This window comes from Microtus oregoni, unplaced genomic scaffold, assembly GCF_018167655.1.
Source record: "Microtus oregoni isolate MIOR12 unplaced genomic scaffold, Mior012 000003F_ref0000135, whole genome shotgun sequence".
Classification (NCBI taxonomy): Eukaryota; Metazoa; Chordata; class Mammalia; order Rodentia; family Cricetidae; genus Microtus; species Microtus oregoni.
Genome location: NW_024543062.1, coordinates 24,865,639 through 24,882,815, shown reverse-complemented (window position 1 = coordinate 24,882,815; position 17,177 = coordinate 24,865,639). Strand labels below are relative to the sequence as shown.

The 17,177-nt window shown below is 43.7% G+C and overlaps 1 protein-coding gene across 6 annotated transcripts in view; it reads left to right on the top strand.

Moving 5' to 3' along the window:
* Positions 1-1,289: 1,289 nt before the first annotated feature.
* The window catches only part of Bicdl1 (BICD family like cargo adaptor 1), a 95,676-nt gene continuing 79,788 nt past the window's right edge, over positions 1,290-17,177 (top strand). For all 6 annotated transcript variants that reach the window (XR_005974010.1, XM_041647967.1, XM_041647957.1 and 3 more), the window contains exons 1-2: positions 1,290-1,735; positions 9,209-9,424. Coding sequence is in view for 5 of the 6 variants with exons in the window: in XM_041647967.1 (XP_041503901.1) it covers positions 1,301-1,735; positions 9,209-9,424 (651 nt within the window). In the remaining variant the exon portion in view is untranslated. The remainder of the gene's footprint in view (positions 1,736-9,208; positions 9,425-17,177) is intronic.

Genomic DNA, 17,177 nt, shown 5'->3' with positions numbered 1-17,177 from the left:
GCCTCCTGTTTCTCTAGGGCTCCCTCTCCCGACTGCTTAGCTCTCCTAGAGGTCCAGGTCGAAATTCCCGGACTGCTTATGGCTCGCTGCTGCTTGGCTACCTGACCCACAGAACTGTCCGCAGCCTCGTCGGAGCCAAAATACCCAGTCATTTCAGGGATCGGGACTGAGACTCACGCTAGGCCCCGGGTGGAGGCGGAGGCGCCGGAAGGATGTGCGCGCCGGCCGCAGAGCTCCCTCCGAGGTGAGAGCGTGGGAGTCAGGAGGAGGACACACCCAGAGGTGAGCGCGCGGGGGGCGTGGCCACACCCGGGCGAGAACGAGGCTGGGGGCGTGGCCGAGTGCCCACCGCGAGGGTGGGAGTCGCGGGGGCGGAGAGCCACACCCTTAGGTGAGCGCGCAGGGGGCGTGGCCACGGGACGACCGGAGGCCGGGGGTGTGGCTGTGCCGGAGGAGCGGCTGCGGCCCTCTCGGGATGCGCCGGGCGTCCCAACGGGCGGCGCGCGCAGCCGCCTGGCGACGCGTGAGGCCACGTCGGGGTTAAACCGGCGCCACCTGGGCGCGGCTGAGGAGAGCCTAGCGGCGGCGAATCCCGCGCGGACGCGGCGAACAGGTGCCCGCGCGCGTCAGGCGCCGGCCCAGAGGCGGGGAGAGGGGCGCGGCCGGAAGCGCGGGGCGGGTGCCTCGGCCCGGTGAGCCAGGGGCCGGGAAGGCAGGAAGGAACGCTCCGGGGCCGCGCGACGCAAGATGTCGAGCCGCCGCCTCGGCCCCTGCAGCGGCAGCAGCAGCCGCCGCCGCCGCCGCTGCTGCCGCCGAGCCGGGGGACATGGAGCGCGGCTGCAGGGAGCGGCCGACGGCAGCAGCAGCAGCAACCACGAGCGTCGCAGCGACAGCGGAGCGCAGCCTGCCCCGTGAGGCGGTGGCCGGCCGGCGGCGGCAGCAACAGCAACAGGGCGGCTGAAAACCGGGCCTCGCGGCGACCCTCTCCGCGGCCTCCCCTCCGCTTCGCGGCCTCGCACTCTCCCCTTCCTCTGCCGCTCTCGCCGACCCCCTCGCCCCCTCGTCCTCGTCCCGGGTGCGCGCCGCAGCTGAGCCCCGGGGGCGGGGGCGCGTACCGCCGGCGCGGGGGAGGGGCGGGCCGCCCGCGCGCGCCGCGCCCAGGGCTCGCGGGGACCCGGGGGGCGCGTGCCGCGGCGCGAGGCGAGGCGAAGCGCGGGGCGGCGCGGCGGGGCCCCTCCCCCCCTGCAGCCTGGCGCGCGCCGGCCGGGCCGCACCGCTGCGGGCTCGGCGCGCGCGGGCCATGTCCGCCTTCTGCCTGGGCTTGGCCGGCCGAGCTTCAGCACCCGCCGAGCCGGACAGCGCCTGCTGCATGGAGCTGCCCACTGGGGCCGGGGACGCAATTGGGAGTCCCGCCGCCGCGGCCGCCGCCGCCCTCGTCTCTTTCCCCGGGGGCCCCGGGGAACTGGAACTGGCCTTAGAGGAGGAGCTGGTGTTGCTGGCGGCCGGGGAGCGGTCGTCCGATCCCGGGGAGCATCTGCAGGCGGAGCCGGGGTCTCCGGCGGAGGGGCACGGGCCGCCTCCGTCCACCCAGGATCCCGAGCTGCTGTCGGTGATCCGACAGAAGGAGAAGGACCTAGTGCTGGCGGCCCGGCTAGGCAAGGCACTGCTCGAGAGGAACCAGGACATGAGCCGACAGTACGAGCAGATGCACAAGGAGCTCACCGACAAGCTGGAGGTGAGGACCTTCCGGCGGCATGGGTGGGAAGCCGGGTACCTTCCTATTCCTGGGCAGTTTGCGGAATCACATGCCCTCCCTCCTTTCATGCTTATCCTAGCTCGAAGAAAATCATTGAGAACAGGGGGCAGGATGGATAGTTTTAATGACCATCAGAGCATTCATGGAACCCACCTGACTTTCGCAGCCAGCTCAGATGTGGGTTCATGCACGTTTCCCACTGCTGTGGGCCGTTCTATATATGTACTGTACACAGCGTCTAAAATAGAGCTTACAGTATGACTAATTTATACAGCACTGAGGCGATATCTGCACACAAAAATGAGAACATCGAGAAGCATTTAACATATGCTTCAGGTGCTCAGAGAGGCAGTTAATCTCTAATCAGAGTCTTAGCCTAAAGCTTTCCAGTTTGGGCATTAAGGCCTCTGCATGCCCTTGTCTTAACTTCCTGGCAGAGAGTTGTGGGAAACAAGTGCCCCTAAAGGAGCTTTATATAGCTTTCAAATACTTGGGGATTAGGGAATATGGTTCCATTGCAGAAATCAGAGAGGCAGGGCTCAGCATGTGATCACTGGGAGTGGATTTAGTTTGGGCTTCAGTAGTTATCTGCATTTTATTAGTTTTCTGTGTCCTGACTCTCAGCACCTAAGAGTTAGATAAATAGACACTTTTTTTCGGGGGGCGGGGAGGGGGTGTTGTGGTAAGGACATTTGCTTCAGTTGCATCTCCAGAACTCATGGGGGAGAGAACTGACACTAGCAATTTGTCCTCTGACCTACACACACACCCCAACCAATTTTAGAATACAGTTTTAAAAATGTCAATAATATTTTTGTTAATGCCATACAAGAAAACCTTCTAGAACTATGCTTGCTGTTTTTTATTTCTTTTATTTATTTATTTATTGCTCTGAAGCAAAATAGGGTCTTGAATGCAGTTCTGAAGAATGATTACCGTTCTAATACAGTATATTTTCAAAATAAAACAGAGAGGGGAATCATGTTTGGCAGTGGAAACAAATACCTTTTCTGCCTCTGCGTTTACTGTGATTACCCGTTTTGTCTTCAACTAGTTCTTTTCATTCTGTCTGAACATCGCACAGATGTGACTAGGCCACAAATGAATGCTTGTCAGGTTCCATCTCACTGCTACTGTTTGAACAGTCAGAATGTGAACTGGGAAACACTCCTGTAATAAGACTGTGTGTGTCTGCGGTCCTGTGACCTATCACAAGTTAAATCAGAAGAGAAAAGGAAACCAGTGAGTGTCCAGTGTTTCAGCCGGCCTGTGAACTAGGCCTGCCAGTTGATGGGCTCTTGAGATAGGTCTGGGAGGTTGTCTGTGAAAGCTGGTCCTAGACTGCCAGAATGCAACAGAATGCTAACTTAGCGGTCTGAATTGTTTCATGTCCACTTGGAGGAGAGGTCTGGAAATAAAAGGGTGTCCTTTCTTCCTAGAGTGATTCGGTTACGTGATACTGCACAGGAGTGCTACCCCAGAGATTTGTACCTGTGATGTGAATGCCTTCAGTCAGGGACTTAATTGAAGAAACAGGGAGCTTGAAAAGAGCATCCTATCAGTTTGATTAGTGATAGGTTTCATGGTGTAGAGTTGCACAAATCCTGATTTCCACGTGGAACTTTGAGTAAAGGAAAAGGATTTCAAAATTCCACAGCAACAAAAAAGATTCTGCTGTAAAGGGATAAATAAGTGACCTTCAACATTTTGTAATTGACTACATGGGCAAGAATAAAATAAAATAGCTTAAATAGCCTAAACTATCATTTAAGATCTTGTCTCTTCTCCAGTTCTGCTTGTGAATACTAGTGTTATACTTCTGAAATTCTGGAGGTTGGTTGCACAGTATTTCCATTATATGCAACACTGCTGACTTGTCCATGGTGAAAGTGGGTAAGATAGTAAGTTATATGTCATGTGTACTCTACCACAACTTAAGCATAGATAGAAAATTTAAATTTACTTATACTTCTGTATATATTTGAAAATTATCTTTTTTTCTTTAGATAGGGTCTCACTGTGTTGTTACTCATGTTGGTCTTGAAGTCCTGAATTTAAGAGATTCTCCTGCCTCAGTTCCCAACTAATTGGACTGTAGACGTACACTGTATCTGACTTTTAAGATTTTTTTTGTGTGTGTACACTTGAAAATATATTCACTAGGGCTGGAGAGATGGCTCAGACGTTATGAGTGCTGGCTGCTTTTTCAGAGGTCCTGAGTTCAATTCCCAGCAACCACATGATGGCTCACAACCATTTATAAAGAGACCTGGCCTTCTCTTCTGGCCTGCAGGCATGCATGCAGGCATAACACTGTATACATAACAAGTATACACACACACACACACACACACAGTTGCTCGTTAGCTAATGAATGTATTTATTTGATGATACTGATGATTGCACCACCAATGTCTGCCGTTGTTAATTCTTCTAGTACTACAATTGAGAGTGACTAATTTATTTGGATTTGTTTCATTTGATACTTGCAAGTGAATTTTCTCTATAGTGGATTCTTTTTAGATATATTTCTTTTATTTTTATGTGTATGAGTGTTTGTTTGCATGTATGTATGTGCACCACCTGCATACCTCGTGCCTACAAAGGTCAGTTCTCCTGGAATAGGAGTTACACATGGGCCATCACATGGTAGTTGGGAACCAAACCCAGGTCCTTTGCAAGAACAGTAAGTGCTCCTAACCACAGAGCCATCCCTCCAGCACCCCTCCTCCACTAGTCTATTTTTTGAACAGTTTAGAGTTAATAATGTCTGTTTAGACAAAATACTTTCTAAAGTTTATCATAGCAGCTATATTTCTTAATTAAACACATGGGAGTAATAATAATCCTTTTTAAGAAGGGTTTAATATTTTCCGAGAACTGTCAGATATTGACATCAAACACATTTGCTAACAAGTTGGTTTGGAGTTTCAGCACGTGAGGGGAGGATATGGTGGCATGTGTTCTGATTCCAGGTACTATGAAGGATATTGACTTCTGAGTTCACCATGGGCAACACAGTGGGATCCTTTATCCAAAAATGAAATAATAATAATAAGTAGCAGTGGTGGTGTTCTCAGGCACGGGTTTTATTTTGGTGTCCTCAGAATTGTCACTTTTCTGATTTTTGAACAGGCAAACTATAGTCAAGATCTTCCCTGCCTGCCACTCAGGAGTATATTTCTAGTTTTATATGCCACATCTAGGATTTTATCTGGTTATTACAAATATAAAAGCATTTGGTTTTGTGCAACTGTCTTTTTAAAGGTGTATTAATGGTTTAAAGATTAATGTAGACATTTTATAGCTTACTAGAATATATTTTTCACATGCTTAAAAATCTAATTGGAAGGCCTTTTTATTATTTCTTCTGTACCTGTAATTAGCTCTTTTAATTTAAAAACATACATCTAACCAGGTCCTTTTTTTTCTCTTACTATGAATTAAAGTACTAACTTGTGTTTATGTACTTTGCTCGCTGAAGATAATGTACAGATTCTTTTTTTCCCCCATATGGCAGAGAGTAGATTATCCATTTCTACAGAAGTAATCTCTTCTCTCTGGTATTTTCTCTCCCCATCCAAGCCTGATTCTCTTAGTTTTTTTTTTTTTTTTTTTTTTTTTTTAGTGAGGGATGGAGGGAGATAGAAGTGAGTTTCTGAGAGTCACTACTAGACGAGGAGAAGGGCTGGGGAATCTGATGTACGTTCAGTGCTTGCTGCTCAAGAGAACAGAGCTTTTTCCCTGGTATTTTTCATAAGCAGTGACCTGGGCTTAGGAGGATGATGTCACTTTATTAAGTATCTATTTTATTTAGACTAGTAACACTAATTTTTGTATTGTAGAAGTTGATTGATTTGTTCTTTTTTTCTCTTAACAATTGGTTTTGTATTTAGAGAAAAATTGGAATGGTAATACAGTATCCATATACCCCACATCCAGGCTCATCTTGTTACCAACATCTTACACTAACATACGCCATAATTAATAAAGTACCCTAAGTCTGTATCAAATGTCTTTTTTCTGTTGCAGGATTCCTTATTACATTAGTTTTTCTGTCTTGTAGCCTCCTCTTAGATTTTTCTTGTTTTGGTGGCCTTGATAATCTTGTTGTTAATTTTCAAAGTACCATATAACCCTGGAAAACAAAAAGAAGCACAGGCAGACAGAGACCTCTATATTTATTATTATTCTCCTTAGACTTTACTGGTTAATTTTTTTATTTTTGTTTTATGTGCTTTGTTGGTTTTTTTGTTGACATGTGTGTCTGTGTGAGGGTGTCAAATCCCCTAGAGTTGGAGTTACAAACAGTTGTAAGCTGCCACTGTCGGTGCTGGGAATCGAACTGAAGTCCTCTGGAAGAATAGTCAATGCTCTTAACCTCTGAACCATCTCTCCAGCCCATTTACTGGTTAACTTAATGCTTAAATGAAAATACAATTCTAGGAGAAATTTCCTAAAGTAAACCAAAGGCTAAATTCTGTACAAAATTCATCAAGAGTTGAAACACCTGAAATGTCCTTAAAGAACTATAAGGACAGATTAGATCGATCAACACCACCTGTCTCAACTCCACCCTACGAGTTAATTGGATTGTTTCAGTTGCTTGGTCGGGCTGTTCACTAGCAGCTGTTGGCTAAATATTTTTAAGTCTCTGTTCTTTTAGAACACAAGCCTAATTTATCCGGCCTCTCAGTAACACTGTGGTTACTGAGTTCTTGGTGTTGCCTTCTGCTCAGCCGTTTTCATGTTGGACAAAACTAACAATTACGGTTTTAGAATTGAAGTTAGCTTTTATTTCTGCATTCTTTGTGAAATTTCCAGAGTGACTGAAAAAATCCTCAGTTTGGAAAGTTTCACATTATCAGGATAGAAAAGAGCAAATATTTTACATACTGGTCAGAGGTAGACATTTCTCCCTTGTTACTCCTTTTCCACATACTCCAAACTGAAAGTATATATTTTGTAAATATAAAGTTACGTGATTTTTCAGTCTGTATACTTGAGTGACTATAACCAAATGAATGGTCCCCTTAATGTGCTCAATTTGAAAGTTTCATGAACACTGCCTTTGCCAGTGTACTCAATTTTAATTTTGGATTGCTGTTTTTTATCTTTGTCAAGTTCTCTTGACTGTTCTCAAACATGATAAATTTTCATTTTGGGGGAGTAAATTTGGCTTGTAGAAACATTTACAAGTCACTCAAATTTGACATAACGGGACTGGTTTTCTAACGTGACGGTAAGCTGGCACTTGACGTTTCCAAAAGAAGCATTCCAAAACAAAAAAAAAAATACGTTGAAAGATAAGAACTTCAATTAAGAGTGTCTTTTCCCAGGAAGAATGACCTAGCACTCTGAAGGGAGAGAGTCAAAAATTCATTTTAGGGTGTTGAAAACCTCATTCCAGTCCTGCCTGAATGCTTAGGAAATGGATCAGGGTCATTATTTTTTGTTTTGGAGATAGGATCTCACATTGTAGCCTGGGCTGAAGTACTTCTGCTTCAGCTTTCCCTGGGCTGGGATTACAGGCATGACTCACTACGCACAGCTTAAATCAGTGTACTTTGAATAGTTAGCTCACCAAAGGTTAAGAACTGGTACTTTAGTTAGAATGAAGTAAAGATTTGGCTATTGGACGTACTACTTTCTTTTTTTTTTTTTTTTTTTGATTTTTCGAGACAGGGTTTCTATGTGGTTTTGGAGCCTGTCCTGGAACTAGCTCTTGTAGACCAGGCTGGTCTCGAACTCACAGAGATCCGCCTGCCTCTGCCTCCCGAGTGCTGGGATTAAAGGCGTGCGCCACCACCGCCCGGCTGGACGTACTACTTTCTAAATAGGAAAACATATTTGCCTCTGAATCGCTGTTTATCTCATACAGTGAAAAGATATGCTTGTTACCTTCGAGCCAGTGGACTCCTTTTTGATCGAATTGTTACTTCAAACCATCTTTAGTTTTCCTGAATACCATTTGTTACACACAATTTATTTTTACTATTGTCCTCCACTGGCATGAAAACCCATAAAGACAAAGACTGTGTCTTGTCTATCACCAATGTCTCTAGGTAAGTTTCTGTGCCTCAGCAACCACTCAAGAATGAATGGACGAGCCAAAAAATAAATATTAATAATAATGCTTACTAATAATGCATGATTTAAAATAGGTCTGGCAGGGCAGCAGAGATGGTTCAGTGGTTAAGAGCACTATCTTCTCTTCCTGGACTTGGTTCCCAGCACCCATATGACAGCTTATAACCATCTGTAGGTTCAGTTTCAGGGAATTCAACATCCTCTTTTCACCTCCAGCACCAGACACACGCACATAAAATAAAATCTAAAACTGAACTTGCCTTAGTGCTTTTGAAATATAGTAGTATATTATATATACAGTAGCAAATATCTACTAATGAAACATTGAGTACATCTGATGGAGGAAGGTCATTGGCTAATAAACTGCCTTGGCCCATTTTATTGGTTAGAACATAGGTGGGTGGAGTAAACAGAACAGAATGCTGGGAGGAAGAGGAATTGAGCTCAGACTCAACAGCTCTGCTCTCTGGAGCAGAGACACCATGCTCCCCTCTCCCAGGCAGACGCGATCTGAGACGCACGCGATGAAGCAAGCTGCCAGGTCAGACATGCTGAATCTTTCCCGGTAAGACCGGTGCTACACAGTTTATTAGAGATGGGTTGATCAGAATATCAGAATTAGCCAGTAAGGGCTAGAGCTAATGGGCCAAGCAGTGTTTAAAAGAATACAGTTTGTGTGTTGTTATTTCGGGTAAAGCTAGTGGCAGGAGCTGGGTGGCAGAATGCAGCCCCGCAGCTCCTACTACATACATCAAGTAACTTAAACACAAATCTGCTCTCCCCTTTTCTGTTACTTACCATGAACTAATCACTTTGCTGCTTTTGACCTGATGTTAAGCATAAATGATGATTCTTAAACTGGACAGTGGTAGCGCACACTTTTAATCCCAGCACTCAGGAGGCAGAGACAGGCAGACTCTGTGAGTTTGAGGCCAGCTTGGTCTACAGAACGGGTTCCAGGACAGGCCCCAAAGCTACAGAGAAACCCTGTCTCAAGGAGAAAAAAAAAAAGATGGCTCCAAGAGAGACCTCCTTTAAAGAATAACAAGTGTTTTGGTTGTTGGGCTAATTTTTAGTTGTTTAAATATATAGTTTAATCAAAAGATGACTTGTTAAATTCCAAATATGAGTTTCCAAGTCTAGAGCCTCATGCTCAGGGAGAAGAAACAAAACATTATTTCCAGTAGGAATGATGTTTTCTTTGTGAGCCAACTCCTTCCTTGTTCTAGAAGAGAATACTTTTGTAGCTGTGACATGGACAACATGCCCTGTGTGCTTATTGTCTGTAGAAAAGTATGTAAAGGGAAAAGAAAAAGACTGGAATTTTCACACACACACACACACCCTTTTTTTTTGCCCCAGCACTTAGAACAAGAGAAACATGAACTGAGAAGACGGTTTGAGAATCGGGAAGGGGAGTGGGAAGGACGAGTGTCAGAGCTGGAGACCGATGTGAAGCAGCTGCAGGACGAGCTGGAACGGCAGCAGGTCCATCTTCGGGAAGCAGACCGAGAAAAAACACGAGCCGTCCAGGAGCTGTCAGAACAGAACCAGAGGTTATTGGATCAACTCAGCAGGGTGAGTCACAAGAATTTAATTGTAAAGTATTCAAAATGGGAACCAATTTCCTATACTGGTAGGATATGTGTGAAGAAACCATTCTGACCCCCATGGAACTTGTTGGAGTTGATTTTTTCCTTCTTTGAGATAGATTTGGGAACTGAACTCTGGCCTTTGAGTATGGAGCCCAGGTGCTGTCAAAGTATAACAAAGGAGTCAGGAACCAAGAGCAAGGCCCATGATTAAACCATCTGTGAGACTTGGTGTCCTGGGCATCTTCTCACCTCTAAAATAAAGGTGCTGCATATGTCTGGCGTTTTTTAGCGCTCTAAAGATCTGTGATCCTTTACCCAGGGAAAGTCCATCATCAATTGTAAAGTTGTTAATTCATTAGTTCGATACCTAGAGGTGCTGTCTTTAACTGAACAGCTTGGAAAATGAACATACATTATGAAAGGAGTGTCTAAATTTAAGTTTTGTTTGATCTCTACATCAAGTAAGAGTTCTTACACATTTATAGATAGGATAGTGTTGGAAGTTAATTAAGGTCAAGACTAATTGCAAAGAAGATGATTGAGACTTAAATGAGTAGAAATCTAATTTAAATACAGTACATTCCTTTTAAATTTACAGAGTGGTCTATAAGACCTGGGTTTACTATTGAAATTCAATTCTTCTTATATGTTAAAAGCAAAACCAGCAGTTTTTTAGAAAAAATGTGGCTTCTTGTCCCATCCCTAATCACTGCTGCTCTTGAGGTCCCTGTGCCTTCTGTGTGGTTGTGGAGAAAGGCTAGAGGCAGCTGTGGTGAGTTTCCAAGGTTTACACTGAGGTGATAGTGGACAGTATGTGATGGTGTTTGCTGATTACATCACAGTTGCTTGCTTTCCTTTGCGATGGTGAAACTTCCCACCTTCTAAAGAGGTGTGAACTAATGCTATTAGTGGGGAGAGAGAAAAAAGAGAAAGAGATAATAAATGGTAACTTGGAAAGCAGCAACTCACAGAGAGATTTCAGCACATCTGTAAAAAATGAGGACATGGTTGTGGGCAGAGCCGAGCAGCTTCCCTGATTTCATGGAGAGAATCTCTAACATTTGGATTGGCTGGGAAGCCAGAGCGGCATAGTCCAGACGTCATTCACAGGGCTGCTCCACATCAGCATTCCCGAATACGTTCTGAAACCCTTTTTAGTAACTGGAAAGGGATCTCTAGCCTTGTTCATTCATTATTCATGAAAGATTAACCAGAGAAGTCTGGCCAGATTGCTTTATTCTAAAACATTTAATATTATTCTGGGCAAGTGTTTTTTTTTTTTTTTTTTTTTTTTTTTTGGTTTTTCGAGACAGGGTTTCTCTGTGATTTTGGAGCCTGTCCTGGAACTAGCTCTTGTAGACCAGGCTGGCCTCGAACTCACTGGGCAAGTGTTTTGAGTGAAACTTACAGAATGAATGCCACAAACAAAGCAGTCAAAGGGAAGTTAAATTTCTTGGGCCAGGTTCATGTGGCAAATGCAGAACATGATCTGGTGAAAGACAGGCGAGCATGAGGGGGAAAGTAGGAAACAGATGCTGACAAGGGATTGACTCTGCTTGCTAACTGGATGGGCTTGTCCATGCCTCGGGTTCCTTAACTTTAAAATGAGTTAAAAATTTGTGCTGCAGACAAGTACTATTGAAAGGAAAATGGAAAAATGTGGGTTGTGGATAGCTCAGTGGTAGAGTGCTTGCCAAGCTCACCAGAGAGGCTGTGTGTTTACTTTATAGTAACACCCCTTTGGGGTTGAATGGCCTTTTACAGGCGTCACCTGACATCATCAGAAAACTCAGTTCATAACAGTAGCAAAATTACAGTTACAAAATAGCAACAAAAACAATGTTATGGTTGGGGGTCACCACAACATGAGGAACTGTATTATAGGGGCTAATCGTTAGGAAGGTCCAGAACCACTGCTATAAGGGGAAGGGGAGAAATGCGATGTGTTTGTGTTGCCCAGCATATGGAGGTGCAGATTGTTTCCAAAGTGGCGTCTTTAGAGCCGGCCGGTTGTCTGACTTCACTGTAGAAAATCCTGATGAAATACTTCCAGATATTTCTGGATAGCTCTAGAGTCTTGTTATCCTCTCTGGCCTTGAACATAGGCCCTAGTGGTTTTGTGGCTTCCTTGCCCTCTTTCTCCTTGTAAGCAGGACAAGTCCCTGAGGTTTCCATCAGAGCAAGTTTAGTTTTCGTTTTATTATTGTTTTATTAACTGGGTATTCAGGAGCCAGAGGAACTAAGTACTTTGAAGGGAATCAAAATCCTCATAGGAAAAAATAGCAGCCAGCAGCAGTGGTAGGAGGCCATGCTTTTTTTTTTTTTTCAATGTATGTAATGAGGTTCATTTGTTTGTTTTCCTGAGGCAGGGTTTCTCTGTGTAGCCCTAGCTGTCCTGGAATTCTCTCTATAGATCAGGCTGGCCTGAAACTCAGAGGTCTATCTGCCTGCCTCTGCCTCCCCAGTGCTGGGACTAAAAGACATGCACCACCATGTCTCTTTATAACCATGTAATATATACTGTCAAAAATAGCCCAATACTTCTATAATACATTTTTTCAAAGTATTTTTACATGTATTTGCTTTGACTGCCATGGTCTCGAAAGTTGTTCTTTTATTATTATTATTATTATTATTATTATTATTATTACTACTACTACTACAAATTTTCACCTCCTCACCTCCTCCCATTTCCCTTCCCCTCCCCCTATTTCCCCTCCCTCTCCCTCTCCAGTCCAAAGAGCAGTCAGGGTTCCCTCCCTGCCCTGTGGGAAGTCCAAGGTCCTCCCTGCTCCATCTAGGTCTAGGAAGTTGAGGATCCAAACAGACTAGGTTCCCACAAAGCCAGTGCCAGGGGGCTGGAGAGATGGCTCAGTGGTTAAGAGCATTGCCTGTTCTTCCAAAGGTCCTGAGTTCAATTCCCAGCAACCACATGGTGGCTCACAACCATCTGTAAAGAGGTCTGGTGCCCTCTTCTGGCCTGCAGACATGCACACAGACAGAATATTGTCTACATAATAAATAAATAAATAAATAAATATTTTTTTAAGAAACACAGTGCCATTGTCCTTGACTTCTCAGTCAGCCCTCATTGTCAGCCACATTCAGAGAGTCCAGTTTGATCACATGCTCCATCAGTCCCAGTTCAGCTCCCATTAGATCAGTCCCACCCTCACAGTGGATGGGCGCACCCCTCGCGACCCTGACTTCCTTGCTCATGTTCTCTCTCCTTCTGCTCCTCATTTGGACCTTGGGAGCTCAGTCCAGTGCTCCAGTGTGGGTCTCTGTCTCTATCTCCATCCATCGCCAGATGAAGATTCTATGTTGATATGCAAGATACTCATCAGAGTGGCTATAGTATAGGGCCAGTTCAGGCACCCTCTCCTCAGCTGCTCAAGGAACACGCTGGGGACATCCCCTTGGACACCTGGGAACCCCTCTAGAGTCCAGTCTTTTGCCGACCCTCAAATGGCTCCCTTAATTAAGATATATACTTCCCTGCTCCCATATCCACTCCTCCTCCATACCAACTGTCCCATTCCCCCAAGCTCTCTCCATCCTCCCCTTCTCACTTCTCTCTCCCTATCTCCCCTTATTCCCCACCCCCAAGCTCTCAATTTTTGCCTGGAAATCTTGTCTACTTCCAATATCCAGGAGGATAACTACATGTTTTTTGGGGGTGGGGGGGAGTACACCTTCCTATTTAGCTTCTCTAGGATCATGAATTATAGGCTCAATGTCCTTTATTTATGGCTAGAATCCACTGAGTGAGTACATACCATATTCATCTGGGTTACCTCACTCAGGATAGTGTTCTCTATTTTCATCCATTCCAAAGTTGTTCTTAACAATAAACCAAACAGCTGTATTGAGATGTAATTCATGCCCCATAAATGGTATCCTTTAAAGGCGTGCAATTAGGTAGTTGTTACTGCATTTACCGAGTTATGCAACCATCACTACTGTCTATCTAGAGAATATTTTACCTTCCCAAAAGAAGTGTTAAAGCCATTAGAAAACCCTCATGTCTCAACCCTTGGCAACTTTTAATCTACCTTGATCCCCGTGCTTTTCCTTGTTTTAGACTTTTCGTGGCAGTGAAATCCTAGCGTACAAAAGTAGCCTTTTGTGTGTGGCTCTTTTTACTTAGTGTTTACCAGATTCATCTATGACTTCACCCATGTTGTGATTGGGAACTATCCCATTGTTATATGCAACAGTTTATCTGTTCACTAGTTGATGGACATTGTTGTTTCTATTCTTTGGTTGATATGAATAACTAAACATGAACATTCATAGACACGTTTTGTGTGTCCACAAATCTTTTTAGCTAAAATGGAATGCTGTGAGTATATATATATCCCATGAGCTTCTGGATCTCATTATGATGAGAAAAGGAAATGATATTGCTCTCATTCTACATCTAGGAAAACTTCAGGGAAGAAAGACACGTGACTTGATTAAGTTTCTTTCAATTTAGGACTAACTAGATTTTCTGTACCCTCCATTCCAGACTTCTAAGGCAGCAATAAAGATCATATGGCTTTGAAGCCAGACAGCCATGGGGCCAAACACCAACTCTGGCATTTACTAGCTGGTTGAATGTAGGAAAGTGTTTTGTTGTTGTTGTTGTTGTTGTATTTTGGTTTTTCGAGGCAGGGTTTCTCTGTAGCTTTGGAGCTTCCCTGGAACTAGCTCTTGTAGACCAGGCTGGCCTTGAACTCACAGAGATCCCCCTGCCTCTGCCTCCCAAGTGCTGGGATTAAAGGTGTGTGCCCCACCACCTCCTGGCTGTAGAAAAGTTGTTTTACCTTTAGTGACTTCCTTTATATTCTAGAAACAACTATATTATTATTAACCAGGTCATGTTATAATGAATAAGTAATAGGTTCATGTAAGGTTCAAACCGCAGCAAGTATCTGGTGTATAAGCTTGATAAGTGGTAACCATCATGATTGTCATGTTCTCATTATGTAGATTGGATTTCTGCATCTGGTCAAATGTTATGTCTTAATAGTAGGAGAATTAAAAACAGTAAAAAAAAGATACACAAGTGAAAAAAATAGTGGAAGAAAATGAAGTCTAAAAGTAAAAGTCATGTATTATAAGTTTATAATAGTTTTTCATTTTAATCCATAACTGATCCGTTGAGGGTTGTTTTTCTTGATACGCAAGGGTTTCCCTCTATAACTCAGGCTAGTTTTGATCTTGAGATCTTTCCTCTTCAACCTCTCAAGAGCTGGGATTCTAAGCATGCTCCGTCATGATCTGTTTTGTTTTGTTTAAAAAAAAAACCACAACATTTAAAATTAAAAGTGGGGTTGGAACTGGTTGTATTTTATTCCTTGATACCCTGTATCTACTGGGTATCATTTCATATGCTGAATTTATCTTCTCCAATTTCTAGTCATTTGGATAAAGTGTTCTTCTAAGTTCTCTCCTAGCTCCTAAGAGTCTATCCTTATCTTTTTTTTAAAAAAAAAATTCAGGCTGACATGTTTGAGAAAAGTGTGGATTCACTTTCTAATTTAAAAAGTAACACCACAATAGGGCTTAATATAGTGATTCTTAATCTGTGGGTTGGTGACCCTTGCACAGGGTCACCTAAGACCATTGGAAGACACAGCTGTTTACATAACAATTCATAACAGTAGCAAAATTACATAATTGTATGGTTGGGGGTCACCACTACATGAAGAACTGTATTAAAGGTTGAGAACCACTGTTTAATAGGAGCTGGAAGGTACTCTCCTCATCACTGTCAACAGCAGGATGACAGTGGGACCTGCCTTCCAGGAGATCTTGGCTTGGGTTAATATCTTAAAATGTTAAAGTGGGGATTGTTGGGAGTCCTGACACATAATGTCCAGTTTCTAGAGCTTTTCTTCCAGATAGCAACAGCAAAGGCATGACTCTGCTCTTTTGATGAGTCCTAAGATGATTGGTCACTGACTTAACTTACCATATCTGGATACTGCTGAGGCACCGTGTGTAGAAAGGAACTGCGGGCTGCATTCCTGCCACCCGGCTCCCAGCTGCCTGGCTAGCTTATACCCCAAAATAACAACACACAAATTGTATTCATTTAAACACTGCTTGGCCCATTAGCTCCAGACTCCTACTGGCCAACTCTCACATCCTTATCAACCCACCTCCATTAATGTGTGTAGCACCACGAGGTGTTGACCCAACAGGAAGATTCTAGCATATGTCCACCTTGGGTCGGAGCTTCATCACGTCTGTGTCTGCCCTGGAGAGGAGCGGCATGGCATCTGGCTCACTTCCTCTTCCTCCCAGCATTCTGTTCTGTTTACTCTACCCACCTATGTTCTTACCTATCAGGCCAAGCAGTTTCTTTATTAATTAACCAATGAAAGCAACAAATTGATATGACACTCCCACATCAACCGTGGTGTGTTCACAAAGCCCATTTGCCAGCTGAAAGCCAAAACAGCCTTATTCCTAATGACAGTGATAACAGTCATACCAGGCTCCCATTAAGCCTTTTCAGTCTTCAAAAGCAGTTGGAGTAAGATACTATTTTCAAAACAAATCTCAGTTGTGTTAGTTAGAAACTTCAGAGGTAAAATAAGGTATTTTCACATTTTATATCAATAAAGCACAGCTCACTATTTGAAACACGAGGAACAGACTTGAGCAACTATTTGACCAAACAATGGAGAAACCAATTGATTCCTTCTAGAGATGAGATTTAAAATTGCTTAAGGGATTCTGAGCTTTTCCTTCCTCAAAATGCACAGCTCTAGCGTTTGGAGAAATTGATTAGGTCATCATTTTGTACATTTGCCTATAATTTTTCATGACACATTAATTACATCATTCCCTTTCTTTTTCTCATGTGTACTACTAATCTTATGCTTGGTTCTAGACCCATTTTACTTATGGACTTACCCAGTACTTCAGTTCTCTATAGGACTGAATTATATTATGTTAGTGACTTTTTTTATTTATTTATTTTGTTTTGTTTTTTGTTTTATTTTTTGAGACAGGGTTTCTCTGTAGCTTTTGGAACCTGTCCTGGAACTAGCTCTGTAGACCAGGCTGGCCTCAAACTCACAGAGATCTGCCTGCTTCTCCCTCCTGAGTGCTGGGATTAAAGGTGTGTGCCACCACTGCCTGGCATTTTAAAAAAATTATTTATTTATTATTACACAATGTTTGGTCTGCATGCCAGAAGAGGAGCCAGATCAAATTACAGATGGTTTACAGATTGTTATGAGCCACCATGTGGTTGCTGGGAATTGAACTCAGGACCTCTGGAAGAGCAGCCAGTGCTCTTAACCTCTGAGCCATCTCTCCAGCCCCATTAGTGACTCTTTGGATGGAATTATTATGTAGATTTTTGCTTTGTCTATTTAAAAACTTTAAAAACAATTACAAGGATACAGAAAACTGCAGAGAGAAATATAAATCCAGCATTTAAAAAGTTGTAACATTTTGAAGCCAGATGTGGCACGTCCCCATAATACTTGGAAGAATAAGAGCTTGGAAGGCTGAGACCAGTCTTGTGTTATATAGCAAAACCTTCTTTCTCACCATCAGCCCGCCCAAATCTTAACACTCTGTTCTATTTAGTTGAGATTTACTTATGGGTAGGTGTGTATATGTTTATTTTGCAGTTCTGGGGATAGAACCCAGGGCCTCTTGCATACTGTGCTTATTTTAAATACGAAGAAAACATTTTTATTTGTGTATCAAATAAGTTTTTTTAAAAA